Source organism: Gobio gobio, assembly GCF_949357685.1.
Source record: "Gobio gobio genome assembly, chromosome: 24".
Lineage (NCBI taxonomy): Eukaryota > Metazoa > Chordata > Actinopteri > Cypriniformes > Gobionidae > Gobio > Gobio gobio.
Window position 1 is genome coordinate 30,831,681 of NC_137120.1, and position 27,064 is coordinate 30,858,744.

Genomic DNA, 27,064 nt, shown 5'->3' on the forward strand with positions numbered 1-27,064 from the left:
GCAGACAGCAGAACAGGACGGCATAGCAAGAGTTGCACTTGACAAAGCAGGACAGATTTCAGCAATTGGATATATAATCAGAGTTGCATATTTAGTGGCATTTAGGCCTTTGTGTTGCTACCGACAGATTAGATATAAAGTCATAACCTTGGCTTTTTTATGATAGATTTGATCTTTTTTGTGGAAGTATTTATCGTCCTTGTGGAGGGCACGTAGTGTGGATGGCTCGTGGAAAGAAGCAGAGGTTTCATACGTCCTCTGAGCTCTATGGATCCTCATGTCGTCTTTAGCCCAATGAGACGCTTCTGCATGTGTTACGGTGTTATTACGGTATGTACAGCCCCTCCTCGTGAGGGGAGACACATGGAAACACGAGACTGCATTGCAACAACATTTTCCTTATCATTATTTTTATATTTTTTAGTAAACATATCTAAACAGCCTTAAAACAAGATAAATGTACTTGAGAAGCAAAAAAGATATTGTGAATTTGTTCCTACGACTTATGAATATATTCCCTTGTTTTTAGTTCAAATGTGGCCATTTTGATTTAATGAAAATGAGGGAACAAATTTGTACAACGTGGTCACGATTTAACTAAAAGGAATGCTTTAGTATGGTCGCAATTTAATGAATTTGTACAATGTGGTCACGATGTAACTAGAATGAGTCGAAATTGGTACAACATGATTACAATTTAATTAAAACGAGGGAACAAATTTGTACAGTGTGGTCGCGATGTAACTGATGAATCAAATGAAATTGGTACATCATGGTTACAAATTTAACCCACTGCTGGTGCTGCTTTTTTAATTTCAATGAAATGAATGCACTATATTTTAGTTTGATAATGTTTTTTTTATTTAATATGTTGTATTTCTAGGGGATTTTATGGTACCAAATTATATTTATGGAATAGTTATGATCCATTTATTACCTGCTAACCACTTTTTGAGAGGTCTCATAGACTTGAAAATGTAATTTCCAACTTCAACTCTCATAAATCTTGAGTTTGGTCTCTTTTTAATGAAGACACATGACAGATTATGCTCAAGTGAAAAAGGTTTTTTAAAAAAGTGATGAAAAGTTTATTATTATGAAAAGTGCACAAAAATACTATTTTACAACTTTATGTGAAATATATATTTTCCCAAACATGTTTTACTCTAAAACTGTTAGAAAATCAAAGCCATAAATCTAAACGAGTTATGTTCCAAATTTGAGGTTGATATCGCAAAAAAGTTTTTTTTTAATTTGTCATTTTCGACTGCGAACAGTACGGCCCCTATCATTCACCCGGCGCGACCCAAGTGTTTTTTGCTAGTTTCAGCCTGACGCAGTTATTGTTGTTTAAATAGCAAATGCACTTGCGCCCATCTGTTCGCCCATGGGCGTGCTGGTCAGAAAAAGAGTTGTGTTCAGGCGCATTGCTATTTTGAGGCAACTGAAAACATCTGCGCCATTGACCAACAAAAACCTGGTTTAAAGTCAATGCCGCAGTATTTTTTGTGTTATTTTAATAGCGCGTTAGTAATGTGCGCCTATAGCAGGTCCACAACACGCATATACTCTGCTTATTACACACACAGGGACGCGCAGCAGCACACACACATTTTTAAATATAAAAAATAAAAGGATTCCTATCTCGAGAAGCGCTCAGTCTTAACGCTCGCCAATTCCACCATCTAAATAGCTAATCCGCCATGATGCAAGCACAACTGGCTTTTAAAGGGAATGGGAGATGAGACTCTGCTTGGTTTATTTCACGTTACGCCCAAAACACACCCATTACTCATTAAGAGAATAGGGACAACCCTTTTAGACCATGTGCCGGGCGCACCCATCAGTTTTCTCGTCGTACAACCTCAGAATATTATGCAAACCTGCAATAATTAAATGTTAATTACACAAATGTACTTTATGTATTTAATCTCACTTTAGTATCCAATGTCTTTGCTGCTTACCTTCGATGAGCTACGCCTTCTACTCTACTGGAGTGAATTTGCATTTCCTTCAGCCTGAGGCTTATTCGTGACGTTTGGTGATAAAGGGGTTTCACATTTTCCAAAAATAGAACTTTTTTGTTGTTATTAAAAAACAGACAAGCAAGCCCAGCCCAGGTAAGAAAAAGTAACTCAAAAGTAGTGTAACGCATTACTTTCCATACGCATTACTTTCCTTTCCTAAGTAATGCAACTAGTTACTTTTTTAGGGAGTAATGCAATATATTTTTTCTGTTTCAATCACAAATCTAACTCAATTTAGTTATGTTTTACTTAAAACAAGGGGAAAAAAACAGTTCCCTTTCAGTTGGTCATGTTCGATGCAACATCTCCATTCCCTCCTTCGGGGAACAAGGGTTACAGTAACCGAGATGTTTGCCAGTGGAATAAAAACAATTCATGATATATTCTCTGAAAATGTCTTAATATTTTGAATTTATCAGAGTTAATGTATCTCTGTTTAGACGAAAATACTGAATACAATTGTTGTTGTTTTTTACTGTTTGAACAGTTTGACAGTAGATCTAAACTTTTTATGTATTCACGTTTGTAATAGGTTAGGAAGTAGATTTTGGTCGCAGTCACAGATGGTAAAGTCAAGTATAATATTCAAATTGTTTGTCATTCAGTCCACTTGCATTTTTTCAGTAAATTGGACATGGTGTAAACGTTTATAAGATTGTGTTTAGAGTTAAAGGGATTACAATTTTGAGTTTCTTTCTTCTGCTGAACACAAAAGAAGATATTTTGTCGATTGTCGGTAACCAAAAAGTTGATGGACCCCATTGACTTCCACAGTTTTTTTTCCCCTACTATGGGAGTCAATTAGCCTGACGTCGTCATATTCAGATTCTAGTCAGAATATGAGTCTGATACTGCTCCAATGGGCTGTGATTATGGGGCGTGTTTCAACCAAACCAGGAAAGAAAATGCCTCTGCACTCAATTGGATACACCTACAACCAATCAGAGCAACGGAGCGACGCATAGTTGTCAACAGAACTCAACTGCTCGCACACTGGAAGAAGTAGAAGAAGAAGATGAGTCGATCTTTGCCAGTGTTGTAAAAACAATTTAAGGATACACGGAGTACTTTAGGGCTGTAATCTCCCAGTCGATTAGTCGATTATTGGTCGATACGTTCTGGCTCGACCAAAATTTTGATTGGTCGATTTTTTTCAGCGTTCATTTCATTAGTTTTTGCCGCGTTCATTTCATCAGTTTTGCTGCGCCGCGTTCATTTAATCAGGTGGAAAGCACTAATTGCTAATGGGGGTGTTTTCAGAGCACCCCTGTTTCACAGGTATCAGTCTGCCTTCAGAACACCCCCATTGTTTCCACTTCTTTTGGATTGGCCCAACCAACTGGCGAAGAGAAGTCTCTCGCCGGTCCTTTGTTTTTCATTCCCCGCTGGCTCAAACGCACACCCATAGCGGTAAACTTGAGGAACGCCCATCAACATACACATGAGGGGAAGCGTCACAACACCACGCTTCAGTCGTGCCGCAAAAGTGGATCTGTACTGTCCGTTTTGCCGCGTTCATTTAATCAGTTTTGCCGCGCCGCGTTCATTTAATCAGGTGGAAAGCACTAATTGCTAATGGGGGTGTTTTCAGAGCACCCCTGTTTCACAGGTAACAGTCTGTCTTCAAAACACCCCCATTGTTTTCACTTTTGGATTAGCCCAACCCACTGGAGAAGAGAGACAGATTGAAGAAGGCTAGTTTTCTGTAACTTATATTATTTATTTAATTGTGAGAGCGTTTTTTCTGCTATTGATCTGGCTTGTTTAATAAATATTCCTTTTTTATTAAAGTGGACCTGCCTTTTGTGTTTAAGAGTAAAAGCTTTAAGTGAATAGTCTATTCGTGTCTCAGCCGCGAAGCTGAGCTCAGCTGATCCTATGTTCGAGCTGCACAGAGCGGCTGAAATTATACTGTCTGTCAGTTATTATAATACATATGACAAAAACAATTGTCTAAATTATGTTGCATATTCCTCAAAAGTTCTTGTGATGATATTTAGTTGACAATAGTACTATATTTTGGGAAATCATAGGCTATGATATTGCGCAGGTGCACGTGATGCGACGCTGTCAGAGCCGACAGACTCGTGTGTCAGACTCATTTCAGTGCAAAATAATCAGCTCAGAAACGATTTAATATACTGCAAATAGCCTACTAGTTTTTTATGTTTATTTATAATTAATTTATGCAGACAACAAGGCTACCAAGTACTGCGCACAGTGCGTAGCTAATTAATTTAACTTTTTTTTTCCTAACGTCATTTTTAGTCGATTTTTAGTCGAAAATTTCAGGACTTCAGTCGACCAAGATTTTCTTTGGTTGATTACAGCCCTAGTACTTACCAACACGATCATAATTTTTCAGAGAAATAGTGAAGGTGAATGCATATACGAACTAGCTCTCTACTGTTGATCATCTGTCCATCATCGTATAAAGCCCGCCCTGACAATTTGATTGGTCCGAACAGCTCTGGTTCGAGCATAATTGCTCCACAACGGATCAAGTCCAGACCGAACTTCCCGACCTCAAATGTTGTGGGCGGGGCTAAGATCGGCTGTTTGATTTCAAACATTCTTCAAAATATCTTCTTTTGTGTTCAGCAGAAGAAAGAAACTCATACAGGTTTGGATTAACATGAGGATATGTAAATTACAGAATTTTCATTTTTGGGTGAGCTATCCCTTTAAAAGTGTTTAAATAAATGATGTGTATTTGTGTGTTTTTAGAGTCAGGACTGGAGTAAGACCGATGAAAGATTGTTGCAGGCTGTGGAACAGAATGATCCAGAAAAAGTAGCCACGCTGCTAGTGAAGAAAGGTCTCTGCCCGTCCAAATTGGACACGGAGGGCAAATCAGCGTGAGTGGACCTGTGATTACAACTGTGTTAAACCACACACTGGCCTCGCTTAAGTGACTTATTCTTGTAAAAACTACTAAACACATTAACAATGAAAGGCGTTGTCCACAGGTTCCATCTTTGTGCATCTCGAGGTCGTTTGGATTGTCTAGAGGTCATCCTCTCTCATGGGGTGGACATCAACGTAACAGATGGCACAGGTATGATTTACTCTAGTTTTACTAATGGAAGATGTGATAGATTTCAGTGAGAGTGAGTTCAGTGGGTTGTTTTCTCTGTGTAGGTTTTAATGCTCTCCATCTCGCTGCTAAGAATGGACAGCCAGATTGTCTAAAGAGACTTCTTCAGGTAGGAGTGTTGAACATAATCCCATAGTCCTAGAAAAAATAGAGCTATTATTGATGTTGAAGTACAGTTGTAATATTCATCCTGTAGGAGAGGATGCCTGTGGACTCCACGGACAGTTTTGGGAGGACTTCCCTTCACCATGCTGGTAATAAAAACGCCTCTAATATTCAAACGTATTAACATTTACACAGAACATTGTATTGCTATGTAATATGGAAGAGGAAGCTGTTTTTGGTTCATTGTGTATTTGTTTTTGTGCAGCTGTAAGTGGCTGCTTGTCCTGCACTGAGATTCTTTGGGACTTTAAAGCCAACCTTGATACTCAAGATGGAGTAAGTTAATTTGAACACAACACAGTGTAAAAGGATCATTTACTTTTCTATCTGAAGTTACAATCAAGATATACTTTTTATTTGTATGAATGTATGCATTGAAGTATCCACCAAATCTAAAGGGTTAAACTTACTGTTTTCTCTTAGGATGGGTCAACTCCATTGATCCTGGGGGCCCAGATGAGCAGAGTCGAGCTGTGTGCCTTTCTTTTGGAACGAGGAGCCAATCCTAATATACAGGATAACCAGGGCAGGTTGGATATGCTTTAAACAGCTGGTATAAAATTTGAAGAATCTTTAAATTTTTATTTTGTTTTGTTTTATTTTCAAAAAGGACAAAATATTGCAAAGTTTCAATCAGTATTGTTATTTTTAACTAAAACTAAAACCACTACACATTTTTTTAAAAATTGGAATAAGCTGAAATAAAATATAAATATTAGATGAAAAACTTGAAAAGAAAATTAGATGAAATGTTACCTTGGCAACTAACTGAAATATACAGTAAGCTAAAGTTAACTTGAAAAGAAAATTAGATGAAATGTTACCTTGGCAACTAACTGAAATATACAGTAAGCTAAAGTTAAATATTTCAAAAAATAAATCTGAAATTAAAATCAATTTAGATAAGCTAAAAATAGACAAAAGCACATAAGAAAATGACTAAAGCTTAAACTAAAATGAAAACTGATTATATAAAAATAACGGCTAGTTCAAACTATTATTAAATAATATAATAGTATAGAATAATAATAGTAATAGAACTATAACATAATTGACATCAGCGTATCAAACCCTCACACATCTCCTGATAAATTTTACTCTAGTGAAAAGTCATTTGGCATCTACTTTTAATGTAATTGTTGCATTATTAATTTCCCCCACAGACACAATTTACCAAAATGCAGAAAAAAAACTAAAATAAAACTAAAAAACTAATAATAAAAAAATACAATTAGTAAAAAAAAAAAAAAAAAAAAAAAATTATATTATATATATATATATATATATATATATATATATATATATATATATATATATATATATATATATATATATATATATATATATATAATGTATATATGTATGTATATATATATATATATAGTCAACATTTTTAAAGTTAGTAGTTTTATATTTGTCCATTGGTTTTAATTCGATTATGCTGTTCACAATGCTTCATGGTATTGTAGTTCTTTCCTTGTACCTTTTATATTTTTGTTCAATTTTCAATTTTTATTTTTTGCTTCAAATCAAAGTTTGTAATGTTATTATTCACCTCATAGCTGTTAAGCTATAATAACGCTATAATCAAGGGTTAGTTTAGAAAATTTATTTAGAAAATTCTGACATTAATTACTCACCCTCATGTTGCTTCTTTCGTTCATCTTCAGAACAAAAAATGAAGATATTTTTAATGAAATCTGAGAGCTTTCTGTCCTTCCATTGACAGCTACGCAACTGACACTTTGACGCTTCAAGAGGTTGTAAAACAAATCCATATGAATCAAGCGGTTTAGTCCAAATTTTCTGCTTTCAATGATGAACAGATTGAATTGTTTTGGCTTTTATTCATATATAAACATTCATCAACATCAACATTAAATGGAAGCTCAAGCATGTTCTCTTGACATGCGAAAACCAATGAGGTTTATTCTCATGTGTTACGCAGCACGTTTGAGCTTCCACGACAACCAATGAGGTTTGTTCTCACACGTCAAACAAGTACAGTCGAGCTTCTGTTTATGTCGACTGATCAATCTTTATATGTGAATATATGATGAACAGATTGAATTTCGGCTTTTGAAGCGATCGAGTCTCTTCAGAAAATTTGGCCTCAATTCAAATGGATTAGTTTTATGATCTCTTTATGAACTTTTTGAAGCGTCAAAGTGGCAGTTGTGTAGCTGTCAACGGAGGGACAGAAAGCTCTCAGATTTCATCACAAATATCCTAATTTGTGTTCTGAAGATGAAAGAACGTCTTATGGGTTTGGAACGACATGACGGTGAGTAATTGATGACAGAATTTTCATTTTTGGTTGAACTAACCGTTTAACGAAAACATTTTTGAAATATGAGAGAAATTAATGGAAATTATATAAAATATACTCCTGAAAAAGTGGGCGGGCACTGTTGAACTCAATTGTCCTGTGTGGTCTGGTCTCATTATGTGTTTCGAGGCAGATCAGCGCTGATGTTGGCCTGCGAGAGTGACAGCATGGAGACTGTAGAGGTGTTACTGAAGGGCGGAGCTAACCCACACCTATCCGACGCCCTGGGGCACAACTCCGCCAACTACAGCAACACTGCCGGCAACCACAATATAACCCAGCTTCTGCAGAACGAAGGCGTGACTGCAGGTAACCACACACACATCAAGCCCTCACCTTTAATTCCTTAGAGAGAGGGGCCATCTGGAGCCTGGTGGTTCTCCCCCCCCCGCCTCTGATGTTTGGCCCCATCTCCATTTGGATATGCTCGTAATCTGAGAGGAGAGACTAAAAAGCAGATGTTACGTTGGGTCAATGGATGAAAAAATAGAGAAGTTTGCTAACTCAAGTTACAAAAGCTGATTGGAAACATATGTTGGACTGAGTTGGAAATGGATCCCAGTGTTAATAAAGGGCCCCTGTGGTCGTACCACCTGACAGAGTGATAAATGTGCTGCCTGTCTGCTTTCATGTTGCCTCTTTTTTACTGCAACAGTGAGCATGTGGTGGAACGGCAAGATTATATATAGTTATGTGTTTGAACGTGGTTTACAATGTGTTTTTGGAGTGGTGTGTGTGAGTCTCACCGCACTGCTGTCTGTTTCTTATTTCTGTCCTGTGCATTCCCAGCTGCTGAGGGTTCGAGTGAGGAGGTAATTGTTACTAATGGCATTTAAAATAAAGCAGCCCCTTCCAACACTTTATCACATGGCTAAACCAGAGAAAATCCTCAAGGACAGTCAGGGATGTATTATGCTGCTGTAAAATACAAATGTTTCACAAATATAGCCAATTTTGTACTTCAACTGAGTGTAGGGTAACTGCAGTATCTATGTGTGTAACTTTTGCGCCCCTTGTGGCACCAGACGGAATTGCCAATTTCTAGCCTAAACTTCTGGTTTAAAGGGTTAGTTCACCCAAAAATAAAAATTCTGTCATTAATTACTTACCCTCATGTCGTTCGACACCCGTAAGACCTCCGTTCATCTTTGGAACAGAAATGAAGATATTTTAGTTGAAATCTGATGGCTCTGAATCATGATTCGGATCACGTGTCAAACCACCAAACTGCTGAAATTTGGCGATTCAAACTGCTGAATCGACTCACTGATTCATAACGCTTCGAAGCTTCATGATGCCTTGTTTTGAAATCGTCATCACTATGTAAGTCGTTATTCAGGGTTTTTTTGCGCACAAAAACTATTCTCGCCGATTCATAAAGTTATTGTAGAACCACTGTAGTGAGATGGACTTTATAACGACGTCTTTAGTACCTTTTAAGGGTCTTGAGAGTGTAAAGTGCATTGTGCCAATGGAGGCCTTTCAGAGCCATCAGATTTCAACTAAAATATCTTCATTTCTGTTCCGAAGATGAACGGAGGTCTTACGGGTGTCGAACGACATGAGGGTAAGTAATTAATGACAGAATTTTCATTTTTGGGTGAACTAACCCTTTAAGGTGCATTCACATTTATCATTGACAGAAGTGCATGTTACAAAGCTGACTAACATTGCTGCTACTTGCTTTGCTTTCTAACCTTTGCATCCTGAAACCCTGTGCACATCAGCAGGCTCCTCCCCCTCCCAATCCCCCATCTAGCGGAACCACCCCTCGCAAGAGGAAAGCCCCTCCGCCTCCTAAATCTCCTGCTCAGGTACAACATGGGATTCATGGATCCTATGAAACACTGCTATTATAAGGAAAGCTTGTCTTAAAGGGATAGTTCACTCAAAAATTCTGTCAATACAAAACTGTATGCGTTTTCTTCTTCTGTGGAACATAAAATTAGATGTTTTAATAAATGTTCACACTGCTCTATTCCAACAATGAAGGGACTGTAAGCTTAAAGGGTTGTTCACCCAAAAATGAAAATTCTGTCATCATTTACTCACCCCCAAGTTGTTCCAAACCTGTATGAGTTTCTTTGTTATTCTGAACACAAAATAAGATATTTTGAAGAATATTTGTTACCAAGCAGAGAGAGCAACCATTGACTACCATAGTAGGGAAAAAATTACTATGGTAGTCAATGGTTGCTCTCTCTGCTTTGTTACAAACAGTCTTCAAAATATCTTCTTTTGTGTTCAGCAGAACAAAGAAACTCATACAGGTTTGGAACAACTTGAGGGTGAGTAAATGATGACAGAATTTTCATTTTTGGGTGAACTATCCCTTTAAAAGAGGACAAATAAACATCATAGCATGATGGACTTTTCATTTTGCGTGAACTATTCCTTTAAATGCATGACATTGGGTCAATCATTTCATGGATTATTCGTATTTATGCGCACAGGAGAACTTGTGTAAAAATGTCTAGCTAATTCTTAGCCTGTATGTACACAGATGAATTTGTTCTTAACCTCGTTCTAATGTTAATGGATTCGAAATAAGCACATGCTCAAGGTTAGTCATTTACATAAAATACGCCCAAACAATCCATATAAGGGCTTTCTTGCTAATTTGAGAGCTATTGATGAATCATGATTTTTTTTTTTGTGAAAACATTCGTACATAGATTTCACGCACAAATTTGTGCATACCCAGGGTCCTATGAATTTTTTTTTTTTTTTTTTTCACAAATTAAAATTTGGTAAATTTAAATATACTGTCAATTCTATTTTTATGACTGGATTCCGTGATTCAGTCTGCATTTTCTGCTTTACATAAATCATAGGGCCATATCATACACATGGTTATTGAATGGCAGCCATTGTTTTCACTTACATATGCATGGCTTATGCATAATAATTTCGCAGGGCCCGGCCCCTTCCTCAGATGCCACAAGTATGCCACCTCCCCCTGTCCCCACCCAATCACCTGAATCCCAGAGCCCTGGTCCGCCCTCTCCCGCCCCCAGGACCCAACTTCCCTCATCTGAGAACCTTGTGAGTGGCAAGGAATGTAAAAACATTATGCTTTTAATGAATTATAGCCCTGATTGTTCCAACATAACCCATAGTCAGCAGTTACAGTACATTATAATCAGTGTTGGGGGTACATTACAAGTAATGCAAGTTACGTAATCAGATTACTTTTTTCAAGTAACGAGTAAAGTACCGCACACTTTTACAACAAAATATCCGTGTTACTTTTTCAAGTAATTAACGCAAGTTACTTTTTTCTCCCATTTATTGACTAACATGTCCCCAAGTGAAACCGTGAGTAAGTGCAGAGGCGTTGTGTGTAAACATGATGTTTATTGTAGTTCTAGACTAAGGGCCCTATCATACACCCGGCACAACCCGGTTTTTGCTAGTTTCAGCCCGACGCAGTTATCATTTTCCCGTCCTGCGCCACATTGTTTAAATAGCAAATGCATTTAAATAGTGAATGTAAATGTAAATAGTGAATCCGCCATGGTGCAAGCACAACTGGCTTTTAAAGGGAATGGGAGATGAGATTCTGATTGGTTTATTTACACGTTATGCCCAAAACACACCCATTACTCATAGAGAGAATAGGGACAACCCTTTTAGACCATGTTCCGGGCGCACCGATCATTTTTCTCGTCGTTAAAATATTAAAAGTGGATTCGAACATGCCCTAAGTGCACTTGCGCCATGCGCTTCAGACCAGGCGCTTTGATCGTTAAAATAGGGCCATAAATGTGAGCAGGCATTTACTCTTCTCATTCAGTATTCCTCAAAATGAACAAAAACAGTGAAATACAACCTCAGAATATTATGCAAACCTGCAATAATTAAATGTTAATTACACAAATATACTTTATGTATTAATCTCATATTATTATCCAATGTCTTTGCTGCTTACCTTCGATGAGCTACGCCTTCTACTCTACAGGAGTGAATTTGCATTTCCTTCAGCCTGAGGCTTATTCATTACGTTTGGTGATAAAGGGGTTTCACATGTTCCATAAATATAACTTTTTTGTTGTTATTAAAAAACAGACAAGCAAGCCCAGCCCACGTAAGTAAAAGTAACACAAAAGTAGTGTAACGCATTACTTTCCATACGCATTACTAAGTTACCTAAGTAACGCAATTAGTTACTTTTTTAGGGAGTATCGCAATATTGTAATGCATTACTTTTGAAAGTAACTTTCCCCAACACTGATTATAATAATGTACACATTTAGTAAGTTGGAATAATCACATACATGCAACTATGTTGCAATCTGTGTTTGTGTGTCAGACGGAGGATGAGGAGGTCTTTGAAGAGATCCGTAAGCTCAGACTGGAGAGAGGGCGCCTACTGCAGAAAATTAAGGTTCTGGAGCAGCAGCAGAGTAGCGCCACCACTGCCCTGGAGGAGGTACTGCACTTATTTAACTATAATAAACTTATTTTGCACTGACAGGGAACAAAATGAGATTTGAAACTCTTGAAAAGTCAAATTTCAGTTAAAGGGGGTGCTCATCCTGTGGTCTGTGTGGGTCCTAACACCCCTGTATAGTGATGCGAACACTATACTGTCAAAGAGCACCGTCCTTCGGATGAGACTTTAAACCGAGGTCCTGACTCTCTGTAGTCATAAAAAAATCCCAGGATGTCTTTTGGAAAAAGAGTAGGGGTGTAACCCCGGCATCCTGGCCAAATTTGCCCATTGGCCTCTGTCCATCATGGCCTCCTAATCATTCCCATAAACTGATTGGCTTCATCACTCTTTAATCATTTTACATGATGTTTGCCATTTTTGAAACCTAGATATGAATGATTTAGTCACTTTATAGCAGCAATCACAATTGTTCTTCAGCTAAACTCTCTGAGAGAGCGTCTGAGCGTGACTGAGGCAGAGCGTGACCGGCTGCTGGCCGAGCTGGAGGAGTTGAGAGCGGCTCGGGTGAGCGGTGTGACCTGTGACTCAGAAGACGCGGAGGACTCCGATGACATGCTGGACTTCCCGGGTGAGCCAAGAACAGTTCCTGTCACATAAAGTTTGGAAGTACTGTAGTTTGGATGGAAAGACCCTGATAGGGGTCACATCCCATATTAAGTGGACATAATGAACATGTACGTCATCAGGAGCAGAGAAGTTGCTGTCTAGGCAATCACGTGGACTAGATGCTGATTCGCCGGCTGACAGGGATGAGGGCGCCTCTCAGGGGAATCCTGCCATGGTGGAGCAACTTCGCAGAAAAGTGGAGGAACTGACCTCCCAGAATGCCGAGCTGGTTCTCAAAGTGCAGGTGGAGGCTCTTTCCTTTAAACGCACACATGCCGACAAAGCACTATAAAATCAAAGGCATACACAAACACGCACATATAGAACGCTGACCTCATTGTCTGTATTTAGATGTTTTTTAGCAGCCTTTTAAAGGTTGTTCAGATGGACAAGATAAAAACAGACATATATGCACTAACCACACACTGCATCTGACCTGCTTCTTAAAGCACTACAGTTCGCTATAGAGATTTTAAGGAAAACACAGCACGTACTATTTCAACCTGATGCTGTATATACAGCTCATATATTCACTTTGGATCAGCATATTTTAACATATTTATTTACAACATATATGGTGAATTGCGTATTATAGTAAAGCACCTAGATTTTTTTTTTTATTATGATTCTCAATGCTGATTTTAAATGGTAATTTCTTTATTGAAAAACATATATAAATACTTAAATATATCATTATTTTATAGCATTAGACTAATGAAAATGCAATTTTATTGCATTACAGTATTGTGAATTGAGTGGGAAATGTACTTAATTGTAACAAAAAAAGGTCCCAATGCAAAAAAAAAATCTAAAATGTGCTTTATTTTCATAAGAACAGCATAAAAAAACGTTTGACATATTTCTTTATTCAGATCAAACCAAATAGATATGGCGTATGGTTACACTTTGACACATACCTCCCTTTTAAATTTTAATCTCATGTTTCAAGATACAGAGAGTTTATTTATAAAGCTAAAACAGCTGACAGTATAATAGCACTAATCAGATCAGTGTGGTACTGTAGAATATTCTGGTAAAAATAGCGTGGCATGTAATGCTAAGCGCTAAAATGGCATTCCACTTACAAAGCCCTTGTGGGGAATGTTTGGGGAACGTGCGGCAAGCTCATGTTTTCTCATGCAAATGAGCTTAATCAGAATTGTTTGTAGCAAATTGAATTCTTATAACTGCGTGTTTGACATAAATCAATGTTTGCAAGAGTTCTCAAAAGCTGGGTTGTATTTCACTGAAGTCCAGGGTTAAACAAACAGATCAAAGAACTCTATGAGGGTAATGGCTCATATGGTAACTACATGGGCTGTCCTTAAAGAGAAAACCAATAAATACATTAGTTATTACCATATTCGGGGGGAAAAAAAACAAAAAAAACAATTCCATTGTGTTGTTGTCTGCAGATGCTAGAGATGTTTGAGAAGGATGACACGGATATGCAGAGCTCGGGTCCAGATTTTGTTTCCATAGCTCAGTATGAATCTTTGAGGAAAGAGTTTGAGGAACTACAGGAGAAATACTCCAGAGCCCAGGCTTCAACTGAAGCCTCAAGCATCGCAGAGGATCCTGGGTAATGTAGTTAAAATCAAATCAGACTAATGTCAATCTTTTTCTTGATATGATTCAGATGATTTCATATTCAGGCAATTGATTTACTAATAGCATACACTGTTTGTGTCGCCAAGACATCTATTCAATGTGTTCAATTTAAGTGAACACGTATTTAACACAATATTTACTCAAAATTAACAAAAAAAATATTTGTAAAGAGAAAATTGACTATTGATAAGGATGTTGTTGGTAGACATTGGAACTGGCTCCTACTTAGACTAAACTAATATCCACCACTCATGCACACATGAATCCTGTCATGTAATTAAAATGTTTGCTTTTCTTCTCAGATCTGAAGAAAAAGAGGAGAAACATCAAAGCGCGATGAAGGAACAGCTGGCGCAAGCCCAGGCCGAGTTAGAGGAACTCAAAGAACAGATGCGTCTGGGGGTCTACTCAGTGGAGGACGCTGGAGCGAAGCCTGAAGGGGGCTCTGAGTCCTCAGAGAAAGGGGCAAATTTGGAGACCCAGCAGCTGAGAGCGAGGGTGCAGGAGCTGGAGGCGGAGCTAGCCAGAAAAAAGAAAGATGGGGATGGACTTAGTGAAGGTGACAATGACACCATCCAACAGCTGAAAGAGAGGGTAAAGGAACTTGAGGCAGATCTGCAGGGTAGAGAGAAAGGGAAAGAGGGAAAGGAGGAGAACGAGACAGTTGTGAGCCTCAAAAAGCAGGTGGAAGAGTTGGAAAAAACCCTGGAGCAAAGCAAAGCGGCAGGGTGTAAGGAGGGCGAGGGAGCGCCGGTGAACGGGTTACAGACACGGGTGGAAGAACTGGAGAGGGAGTTGAAGGAGAGCGTCCCTCGAGTTCGGTTTGATGAGGTTCAGGTCAATTTGGGTCTTCAGCTTAACCAGCTAGCTCAAGAACGAGCCGAAGTGGCTACCCGACTCAACCAGGCCTTGCTGGAGCTGGAAAGGCTCCGTCCCCCATCCCACATAGAGGAAAATGAGGACGACGAGGACCCATCTGAGAGCTCAGAGGTTTCCATTGCATCTGGTGAGTGCACCTGTTGTCCCTTCGAGACTCTCAGAAATAACCATTTGATTCCAGCATTTAAATATAACTCCCATTTTTGACCAATCAGAGCACTCCCTGCATCTGTCGCCGGGTGGACGGACCTTGGAGGCGATACAGGAGGAGCTGGAAGTTGCGAGGCAAGAAGCAGCACAAGCTCTGGACAGCCTGTGTGCCGAGAGAGAGAGCCGGGCTCAGGATGAACAACAAATGAGAGATGCAATACCACTTGTCAAACACCAGGAGACGCTGTCCGCAGTAGCCCAGCAGCTTGCTCAAACAGAGAAAGAGCTGCAAGCCGAGAGGGCACTGCGTGAGCATGCTCAAACCGAGCTCGCCAGACTGGAATCAGAGCTGAAGGCTGCGCAAAAAGACTCAGTTAGTAAGGAAGAACATGATAAAGTCAAGGTGAGTTACACTAGATGCTAAAATGTTGCATTGCACAAATTAATTGTTCTTTGGAATCAGTTCTTTTTAATGATGCACTTAAAATTATTCACAAAATACATGATTTGATTAAAGGGTTAGTTCACCTAAAAATTACCCCATAATTTACTCACCCTCAAGACATCCTAGGTGTATATGACTGTATATGAAAGTAGACACCTCTCTCGGTTCAAACAAATAGGGTTGGTCAACAAACTCAAGCTCTTATAACATTTCTTTTTTAAATTATCATTTTGGACTTCTAATTTGTGACCGGTGTTTTGTTTTGCTCCATCAACTGCGTTTCCGTGTTTGTCAATATGTCATGCTGTCAGAGGTCACTTTTCAGCCCTGAACTAGACTAGCGTACGGCCGTTACCGGTAGCCAATTATTATAGTTTATGAAGATATAAATATGAATATTTTTCTTTCAAAAACCCATCGCTTCAGAAGGCCTTTATTAAAGGGATAGTTCACCCAAAAATGAAAATTAGCCCATGTTTTACTCACCCTCAAGTCATCCGAGGTGTATATGACATTCTTCTTTCAGACGAATAAAATCTGAGTTATATTAAAAATGTTCAGGCTAATCCAAGCATTATAATAGCAATAATAGTTGCTCTGTTTTTGAAGTCCATAAAAAAATGCATCTGTCCGTGAAATAACGTGCTCCACGCAGCCCCGGGGTCTTAATAAAGGTCTTCTGAAGCGAATCGATGCGTTTGTGTAAGAAAAATATCCATATTTAAAAATGCATTTCATTTTTTTCTATGGCTCTGCATCAGCTGTCCCCGCCCCACCACTTCCGGCGAATAAGGTCAAAATACATGCAAAATACCGGTGCATAGATATATACATAGATTCCTCATTAGTGCCTGCGCGGATCGGTTGAATGAGGCATCTACGTATATATATCTTTGATCGCGCCAGTATTTTGACCTTATTCGCCGGAAGTTATGGCGCTGGGAATACTAGATGACATTCATCTGATAAGAGGTAAAAAAATAACATAAATACTGTACTGATACTATCGTTTCGTGTCTTAAGACATCAATGTGTCGCCACGAGCCGCATGGTTTAATAAGGATTCGTATGTCTATGTGTTTTTACTCTCATTGCTCTCATACTCTAAAATATCCCCATTGACATACATTATACGACTATCACACTGCAACGGTTGGAGGTAAAAATCTTAATTTGTGTTCTACTGAAGAAACAAAGACACCTACCTCTTGGATGCCCTGGGGGTAAGCAGATAAACATAAAAAGTTTGTTTTTGGGTGAACTATCCCTTTAACCCCCTGGAGCCGTATGGATTACTTTTTTGGGCTTCAAAAAAATGCTACAATTCACTCCCATTATAAAGCTGGGAAGAGCCAGGATATTTTTAGTATAACTAAAGAAGAAAGTCATATGCACCAACAATGGCTTGAGGGTGAGTAAATTATGGGATAATTTTCATTTTCGGTTGAACTAACGCTTTAAGTAAAGTGGATTTCTCAAAGCTACTAAAATCAAAATGGCTATCCCTGCATCCAAATATACCTACTTCCTTAGTGAATAGTAGGCAAAAAATAAGTGGGTTACTCATAGCTATATTGGGTCTATAGTTAACCAAGACTGTGAAATGACGGCTATTGCTTGCTGTTAAGTAACTTTGCAACTACATTTCAACTTATTCTAACCCTAACCCTACCAGTCTACTAATACTCTACTAACACTCTAATGAGAGTTGGTAAATATGTGCTGTGTCCCAATTCACCTACTTATACTACGACCTAAAAGTATGTACTGTTTTTGTGAAGAAAAAGTACATTCTTATGAGTGTGTAGCAGAAGAGTATGCATGCCCTGTCAATCTTCGTCACAGTTCAAATCCTCCACATTCAATTTAATTTCCTACCCTATCGGAGAGAAATGTAGTAGCGCGTTGATCAACCATTCGCGGGTCTTTAATGCAGAGACTCCTTTCATGTGTTTGCAGTTTAAATATAATGTTGCATTTAAAAGTTAATGGCCAAACGTATCATTACAAAAGTTCACAATGCAGGTGAAATATAATGTGGATAATATTGAATAAATATATTTTCGTCAGGTGAAAATCATTCAAACCCCTTTATCTAAACCCCTTTATCTAAACCTCTCTACTTAACCGTCAGACATATTTGTAGTTGTTTAACACTGTTTATCCGCATTTGTAGTTCTAATCGAATCCTTGTCCAACTCGCAATGGGTTGAGGGCAATATTAGTCGTCAGAGTGTGCACAGATCTGCACTTCGAATTCTGACCGGAAATAGTAGACCATCCAGGTATCTTTGGAATACCTTTTTCAACATACTACGATTTGGGACATACTAATTCTATTTTTGAATACTATTTAGTACGGATAGTATGCGAATTGGGACGTAGCAATAGTCTGGACTTGATCCGTTGTGGAGCAACTATGCTCGAACCAGAGCTGTTCGGACCAATGAAATTGTCAGGGCGGGCTTTATACGATGATGAACAGATGGTCAACAGTAACGTAATCATCCACGTCACCAAAGAGTGCTTGGGTTGAATTCGTTCTAATCCTAAACGGAGAACTTGTTCGTATAAGCATTCACCTTTACTATTTCTCTCAAAAATGATGATCGTGTTGGTAAGTACATCCTTAAATTCTTTTTGCAACACCGGCAAAGATCGTTTACTCTTATCTTCTTCTTCTACTTCTTCCAGAGTGCGTGCAGTTGAGTTCTGTTGACAACTATGCGTCGCTCAACATACGTCACTTACTCCGTTGCTCTGATTGGTTGTAGGTCTATCCAATTGAGGTCTTTCCTGGTTTGGTTGAAACGCCCCATAATCACAGCCCAATGGAGCAGTATCAGACTCATATTCTGACTAGAATCTGAGTATGACGACGTCAGGCTATAGTAGACATGTAGATGCAATGTTACTTATCCTCAACAGGATGAGTTAAAGGGACCATCAAAATAAAGTGAAACCACTGTATGAAATACATACAGTTTTAGTATTCAGTAAGTAATAAACTAGCATTCATATATCTTTAAAAACAGAGGTTCTTTATTGGGTCATTAATTCATTGGGTTCTTTATAGTGGAAAAAGGTTCTTTATGAAAATGTTCCTCACACTAAGATAGTTCTTCTATGGCATCACAACGAAAATGTGGAACATTTATTTTTAAGAGTATACTATGGTATACTACTAAGTTTGATTCTTCCTCTCTTCAGGCAGAGCTAGAGCGCTCTCTAGAGGAGAGTCGGCAGAGCGCAACAGCGGCGAAGGAGTCTCTGAGTGAGAAAGAGACGGAATTGAAAGAGCTGCGATCACAGAAAGCTTTAGAACAGGGACTGGTGTCCAAAGAAGACCACGAGGCCCAGAGACTCTCCCTACAGGCTGAGATCAACACTCTGACAGCCCAGTTAGCTGATCTAGCACGCAAGCATGAGAAGACCTCCAATGAGGTGTGTGTGTGTGTTGTCCTTGATGTTGTTTATGACGGTTTCCACTTCATCTGTTTGTACATATCTTTAAAACGTCTTCCTCCGCAGGTGTTCCAGGTGCAGCGGGATGCTTTATTTAATAAGAGCGAGCGTCAGGTGGCTGAATCTCAGCTGGAGACGGTTAAAAAGCAGCTGGCGGATCTTCAGGCTGAGTCCACCCACATCCAACAGCTGCACCAGGACATCCAGCACTCGCAGGGGCTCGTCAAGGAGAAAGACCGCAAGGTGTGGGGGAGAAAAAGCCAATCATTTGTATTAGGGTGACCAAACGTCCTTTTTTCCCCGGACATGTCCTGTTTTCAAGTCCTGTCCTGACCCTAATATAACAATTTTCTATCCATACAGAGGGGGCTTACTTTAAAGGGGTGGTAAACCACGATTTCACTATTCTAACTTTAGCTAGCGTGTAATGTTGCTGCTTGAGCATAAACAACATCTGCAAAGTTACAACGTTCAAAGTTTAAAGCAAAGGGAGATATTTGCTTTTAAAGAAATCCATTTCTAAGAACTACAGCAAACGGCCAGTAGGCGACTACACACATTCCTCCAGGGTTGGTGACATCACCAGGCTCAATATTTACATAAACCCCTCCTCCGAGAATATTAAATAGGGGGGGCGGGGGCGCCATTTTGTATCGCGGCGCTGTTGTGGTATAGTTAGGCTGGAGTGTTGTTGCCGCGATGCCGAGGAAACGCTGTTGTATTCATCCGGATTGCAGGTCTGGGGTACTTGCTTTGTTCAGCCTTCATAGGGACAGGGGTGCGTTGCAGAGCGTTTAACATACAGCATGTTATATGCACGTGTGTATGAGACAGAAGGGAACAGGCGCGGGGCTCCCGCAGCACATCTCACGGAGGAAAACTTCCACCATCTTCGCGAGTTCAATGCCGGATTTGCACAACGTCAGCTGCGTGAGACAAACGCGGCCAGTGTGTGAATGCACATCGCGCGCGGGGCTCCCTCCCGCAGCACATTTCACGGAGGAAAACTTCCACAATGTTCGCGAGTTCAATTCAATACAGGATATGCACAACGGCTTGTCCCGAAAGATGGATTTACAAACAGAAGCTGTTTACGGGCCACAACCTGTAAGTCTGATTTATTTTTCATCGATGTGTTTTCCTGTAATAGGTTGTACATTGTAGCAAGGAAGTAAACAGATGACAACACTGTTCTGCAAACCAGTCTGTTAAATGCTCATTCATACTTAACGTTATCCGACGAACACCTATCGTTACAAACACCTAACGTTAAAATCTCAACAGCGAACTTGGCATTAGTGTAAATGATTCTTTGATTAGAGCTTTTATGTATTGTTTATCTACAGGCATGCTAAAAATGGTTCTGTGTGTGATTTGGCTAACTTACTAGTAAAGCCAGTGTTTAGTGTTTTGGGTTAATAGTTCTTGCGACAGATATTTGGCTATAATCGTTCTAAAAATACAAAAGTAACAGTGCCATTCAGTAGCGATCACTATAGACCCGCAGTCTTTACTCTTGAGGAATGAACAGGTTCTGCTCGATCATCTTCACTAAAATGTTCTGGGTCTGATTCGGGCTCAGATTGGTGTGGTTTTATTGACGCCATCGTTTCTAATACTGACCAAAGCACAGTCTACCGGTAAAGGTAAGGGGCGTGACGTTTCCGACAAACGTGCACTGCGGTTAGCGAATCACAACACACTGGGCCAGCTAACCAATCTGAGCCCACTGCATATTTTTGAGGGACTGGCTTCATACAACCCGGAAAGCATCAGACCGTTTTACAAGGAGGGACAGAGCAGTGTAGAATAAAGGTCAAATATATGAAAAATAATGAATTTTTTTTAAAAAACGAAGCATGAACACATGTTACAGTGCACCCCACAAACACAATCAAGCCTTCAAAACAATGTGTTTTACCACCCCTTTAAATGTATTGAAATTAATAAGGAATCTTTGAGTAAACTTCGAGTATCATTTGAGTATCTCATTGCCAGGCCGAGTGTCCTGGTTTTCGGTAATCAAAATATGGTCACCCTAATTTATATACCATTAAAGACAGACCTACTGTGAGCTATAAGATTAACCAATGGTATATGCTTTTGTTGAAGCCATCTGGCCACATTATTAGGGCCCGAGCACCGATGGTGTGAGGACCCTATTGGAATTGCTCAGCCTATCATTCTTCTTCTCTGAAATGAATCACATTTTTGAGGGCCTAAACAAAATGGCTCGATAGCACCACCTACAAAATTTAATTTAAGTACTGTTCACGTTACGTTTCACGTACAAGTATGATATTCGGTTGACACATGTAACAGCCCAATACCTACAAAAAAGTCCCTGGGAGCAAAATCTGAAAACCAACAGGAAGTGAGATATTTAGATTTTTCTATATTTTGCCATTTCCAGACATTTGTACTTTAACGAACTCCTCCAAGAGATTTAATCAGATCAACATCATATTTGGTCAGTCTAAACTAAAGGCCTTTGTGACGTTAAATTATGAAGATCTTGAGTTTTCATGAAACAGGAAGTTGTTGTAAGTCAGGCATACAATATCCGATCTGCCCCAAACTTCACATGTTTTTTAGAGTCCTGGCCTGAACACATCTACATGCCAATATTCGGTTAAATTCATAGCGCCACCTACTGGCAACAGCAAATGACATGTTTTGCACTGTGATTAACTCTGATTTAACCAGAACAACAACATATTTGGTCAGTCTAATTTTAAGGCCTTAGAATTTCAACGAATAATTTTTTTAATAATCCTGTTCAACTGTAAAATTCCTGGTTGAAAGACTATATTTCCCTATGATTCTGCAAAAAAAACAATCCACCAATCAGTCAAGAAAATTGTACAAAAAGACCAGATCGATGGCACAAAATAATGGGTTAATATTGAGTAACTTGATTTTAGCTTCGGCAAGAAAAAAAAAGAGCAACACACACACGTGTTTTCATGTTTTATTTCCATAGACATAATGATTTTTATACTGTACAATCTGTATCTTCTATCCCCCTACACTAAACCTACCCGTAAACATACCCATCACAGAAAACTTCCTGCATTTCTACATTTTAAAAATGTATAAGCTGTTTTCCTCATGGGGACGCCACAAGATCAAGGATTTTGGATATTGTAGTCTTTATGGGGACATTTTGCCCTCATAACTTAGGGTTTACCTGAGCTACACACACACCACACACACACAGAGCAGTGGTGTCACTGAATAAATCATTGGTATTGAACGAATCAGTTAAGTAAATGATTCAATGACTCGCTTATAAAGAGTTGAATTCCTGAATGAATTAGTGTGTTTGAATGAATTGAGCAAATGAGTCACAAATCAGTGTTTTTGAACTGAATAGGTTAGTGTAAGATTCATTGACTATATAGCCACTTTTTTGCCATATAAAAGCCCATTCACATGAAAGACTATAACTGTATACAGTTATAATAATCATTTTAATTCTATGAGTATAGGTCCACACCACAACTATTACAATAACTCTGCAAAGGAATGATATTGTTGGAATCACTTTTATTTCAGAATCAAGCTGACTTGATTATTTAAAGCGGCAGACAATATAACTGCGGCGCGTGCTTATAATAAACTCATGACTCCTTATTAATTTCTAAACCTGATCCAAATGCACAGTCCATGCATTTTTGTCCAGATGCAAAAATCCAAATGGAGATTTGATTCTTTCTTAATGTCTCCCTGCAGATCACAGAGTTGTCTAAGGAGGTTTTTCGTCTGAAGGAGGCTCTGGGGTCTTTGAGTCCCCCGCTGGGACGTTCCCCATCTCCACCATCCTCAGGGATACCTGGACAACAGCTGGCACTGCAGAACCGTGTGACCACACTAACACAGCAACTCCAGGTACCATAAACATAACGGGATCCTCCCTTTTTCAGCCATATTGATAAATACACTCTATAAAAATAAAGGTTCCACAGAAAAGCCTTAGAAGAACCATTTTGGGTTCCACCACAGAACCTTTCAGTAAACAGTCGCATCCTAACAAATCCTTCCCCCGTGGGTCAAAATGACCCGAAGCCCTAAAATGTATATACCTTTTTTTGTCCAGAAAGCTTATATAATTTCATTTTTATAATATTTTTTTATTTTAATAATGCAATTTTGTATTATTTTTCATTGTATTTACCTTTAAATTACTAGATTTTATCAATAAATAATATCATTTAAGCACATTATTTCAACTTAAATTCAAAATAACTCCCCAAAACATGCAATAACCAGACCTCTTGGGGAAAAAAAAAAACATAACATGATATTTCATGACTCTAGCTACTAGAAGGCCTTATGGAGCGAATTAGCTGTTCCGCTGGGTCATTTTTTAGGTTTGTCTATGTATACTGAAGCATTCCTTGCATTGACCCCCTCAGGGGTTATTTAAATAAAAAAATTATTACAACCACATAAACTCTTCGAATAAAGTCAATTTTTTGTGTGTGTATTCGTTGTTCAAGTGCGACAAAAAGTCCTTCGTTTTCTTCCGGGACCGAACATATAACAATATTCCTCATTTAAAATAATTCCCGCCCAAAACATACACAAATAAAGAGATGGTTGAGTTGCCTTAGTAATATGTTAAAACTTGCGGTTATGGAAAGGGTATTTCCAAAATTAACCAATCACAGCACACTGGTCCAGCCGACCAATCAGAGCACATTGCACCTTCTAGAAGGAGGGGCTTCATAGACACCGTAACTAAAAAGAGCGTTACTGACAAACTGAGAGGTGCTGCAACAATGAAAAATATGTGAAAAATAATGAACATTCAAGCATGAAACCCTTTTCTAATAAACCCCAAAAATATGGGCTCTTCAAGAGTATACAAGTTTAAATGAATAAAACCAACGTTTTTTCTTTCTTGTGCTCAGGACTGGGAGCGCAAACACAAGGCTGTCATTTCAATATATCGTTCTCATCTATTAGCTGCTGTACAGGTGAGACCCTTAAAGGAACACTCCGACTTTTTAGGACTTTGGCTTATTCACCGTATCCCCCAGAGTTAGAAAAGTCCATACATACCATTCTCATCTCCGTGCGTGCCATAACTCTGTCTGACGCACACACCACTAGCCTAGCTTATTTACACCACTAGCCTATTTACATATTGTGATGTGTATAGTTACATCGTGTACAAAGACCGACGGAAAAAGAAAAGTTGTGATTTTCTAGAGCGATATGGCTAGGAACTATACTCTCATTCCTGCGTAATAATCAAGGAACTTTGTGGCGTACCATGAGTGCAGCGGCGGAATGATATTACACAGCGCCTGAAAATAGGCTAACTTCCGTCAAACGTGACAACCTGCTTGCACAGAAAGCGTGCTGGGGACTATTTTCAGGCGCTGCGTAATATCATTGCGCCGCTGCACACATGGTACGACAGCAAAGTTCCATGATTATTACACAGGAATGAGAGTATAGTTCCTAGCCATATCACTCTAGAAAATCACAACTTTTCATTTTCCCTCAGTCTTAGTACACGATGTAACTATACACATCACAATATGTAAATAGGAAAATGTTGGCGTTATTTAGTCACTTATTGAGCAGTAGGCTAGCTGGAGCCATTTACCTCCAGTCTTTGTGCTAAGCTAGGCTAGCAGTGTGTGCGTCAGACAGAGTTATGACACGTACGGAGATGAGAATGGTATGGACTTATCTAACTCTGGGGGATATGGTGAATAAGCTAAAGTCCCAAAAAGTATGCGTGTTCCTTTAAACCCAACCTTACTTCTACAGGAACATCTGATGTCTTATATTACGCTTATCTATGCAAATGTTTTTGACTTAACAGGGTCGGATGGATGAAGAAGTTCAGGCGCTTTTGCTCCAAATCCTTCGTATGACACATAAAGGTCAAAATTAGTGCTTTTTAACTGATGGCTATACATACCATTGAGCCGAAGCGAATCAGCACTGTGCACCGTCATTGAAACTGTGAATGAGAAGATATAGTTTTGGAACATGACAGAGATGATTATATTTCCTGTACCTGATGATTTATGAGGGGGAACACTGATAATTTTGTACCACGTTTCAATAAACATTGAGAACCGCTGCTTGTCTTTCTTTGCGACTCTGCGGTTTCATTGCAGGCCGCGCACAATACTGAAAGTCAAATGTTACTTTGTGGAACGTTATGATGAATTTCCGTGGTGTTAAAAAGGCAATCTGTCTGTTTCAAGAGCACCTGCTATTCAAGGTTCTCACCTCTGAGTCTGAGCACATCTGTTAATACAGGTATTTTCCTTTTCAATCAGAGGAATATTTCCCGAAAAAATTAATTTGATCATCATCTCTTCATTCAATTCAGTATCGTTTTTGTTCTGTTAAAAACAAAAGGAGATGCTTTGCAGAATGTCCAAGCTGCTCTTTTCCATAACATGAAAATGATTGAAAATAATATTTTTATGGAGCAAGGATACATTACGTTGAAAGTAAAGACATTTATAATGTTACAAATAAGTGCTGTTAAGCATCATTTCTGAAGGATCTTAAGAATGGAGTAATGATGCTGAATATTCAGCGTTGCATCACAGGAATAATTTATATTTTAAAATATATTCAAATAGAAAAGTTCACACTATTGCTGTTTTTACTGTATTTTTGATCAAATAAATGCAGCCTAGCATAATACTTTTTTCAAAAACATTGAAAAATCTTTTGAACGGTATACAATACTAAGCTCCCCAAAAGTATGGACATTTAGATACATCTCTTAAAGGGTTAGTTCACCCCAAAATGAAAATTAGCCCATGATTCAAAAACAGCAACATTCACAGCTATTATCAAGCTGGAAAGAGCCAGGACATTTTTTATTATAACTCCAATTGTATTTGTCTGAAAGAATAAAGTCATATACACCTAGGATGGCTTGGTGAGTAAATCATGGGCTAATTTTCATTTTTCTTGGGTGAACTATCCCTTTAAATGACGACATTCATTTTTGGGAGTACCGTTCCTTTAAAAATAAACCAAACAATTTTTTTTAGTTTTCCCTTCCTGTTCAGTTTTATTGACAATGCTTTTAGAGGAACACAGCATAGAGAAACAACATCCTGAGAAAGTAAAGTAAGTGGTTTTTGGTGTTGGCATACCTGGAGAAAGCTAGCCGTTAGCATTCCCATTCATCTCAATGTCAGTTGCTCGGCTGGCACAGGAGTCCCATGTGTTTTGAAATATTTGTGATTTAGGCCTATATGTTGCTTGCAAAAACGACCAGCTACTTTTAAACGGCTGTCAGTGAATAAAAATGCTTTTTTAACACAAATGGTGTTGCTACAGCATATACCAGCAGGTGCTAACTGAAATATGCTAACTAGCTAAACCTTAAATTCTATTTCTGCTGCATCAGCATATGGCTGAAATAGCAGTGTGCTAGTATTCTATTCCGAATACTGTCTCAATATATACTTCCTAATACTTCCTTTCTATTTAAAACTGGGTTACAGAAAGGACGTATAAAGCCTAAATAAGAGGAAGGATGTTTTTGAAAAAAAAAAAAAAAAAAACTTTTTAAGGCACTGGAATCATCTTTTCTGATAATGAAGATGTGAAAGAAAATGTGGTTCTTAATACACTGTAGTGAGCCAAACACTTCTTTTTATATAATAATATTTGGACATTTATAAAGGCAGGGTTCAACTGTACGTCGACTACATTTCTCCAGAAAGCAGCTTTTAGGTTGAAATAAGATGGTTTGACATTACAAAATATTCATAGGAATGTATGAAAAAAAGTATGGATGACGTTTGTGTCCAGATAAACGAAAAAAAGAATATAAATC

At 38.6% G+C, this 27,064-nt stretch overlaps 1 protein-coding gene across 1 annotated transcript; it reads left to right on the forward strand.

The window, feature by feature from the left end:
* Positions 1–25,347, forward strand: ankrd24 (ankyrin repeat domain 24). The gene is made up of 22 exons (XM_079807021.1): positions 1–330; positions 4,755–4,885; positions 4,997–5,085; positions 5,169–5,233; positions 5,321–5,378; positions 5,495–5,565; positions 5,713–5,819; positions 7,752–7,927; positions 8,408–8,430; positions 9,349–9,432; positions 10,535–10,663; positions 11,931–12,050; positions 12,492–12,642; positions 12,761–12,924; positions 14,096–14,262; positions 14,594–15,297; positions 15,386–15,723; positions 18,976–19,209; positions 19,297–19,473; positions 22,966–23,121; positions 24,147–24,212; positions 25,073–25,347. Exons 1-22 carry the CDS (start codon positions 268–270, stop codon positions 25,142–25,144), a joined length of 3,345 nt encoding a protein of 1,114 aa, XP_079663147.1. The 5' UTR covers positions 1–267; the 3' UTR covers positions 25,145–25,347.
* The last annotated feature ends 1,717 nt before the right edge of the window (positions 25,348–27,064 follow it).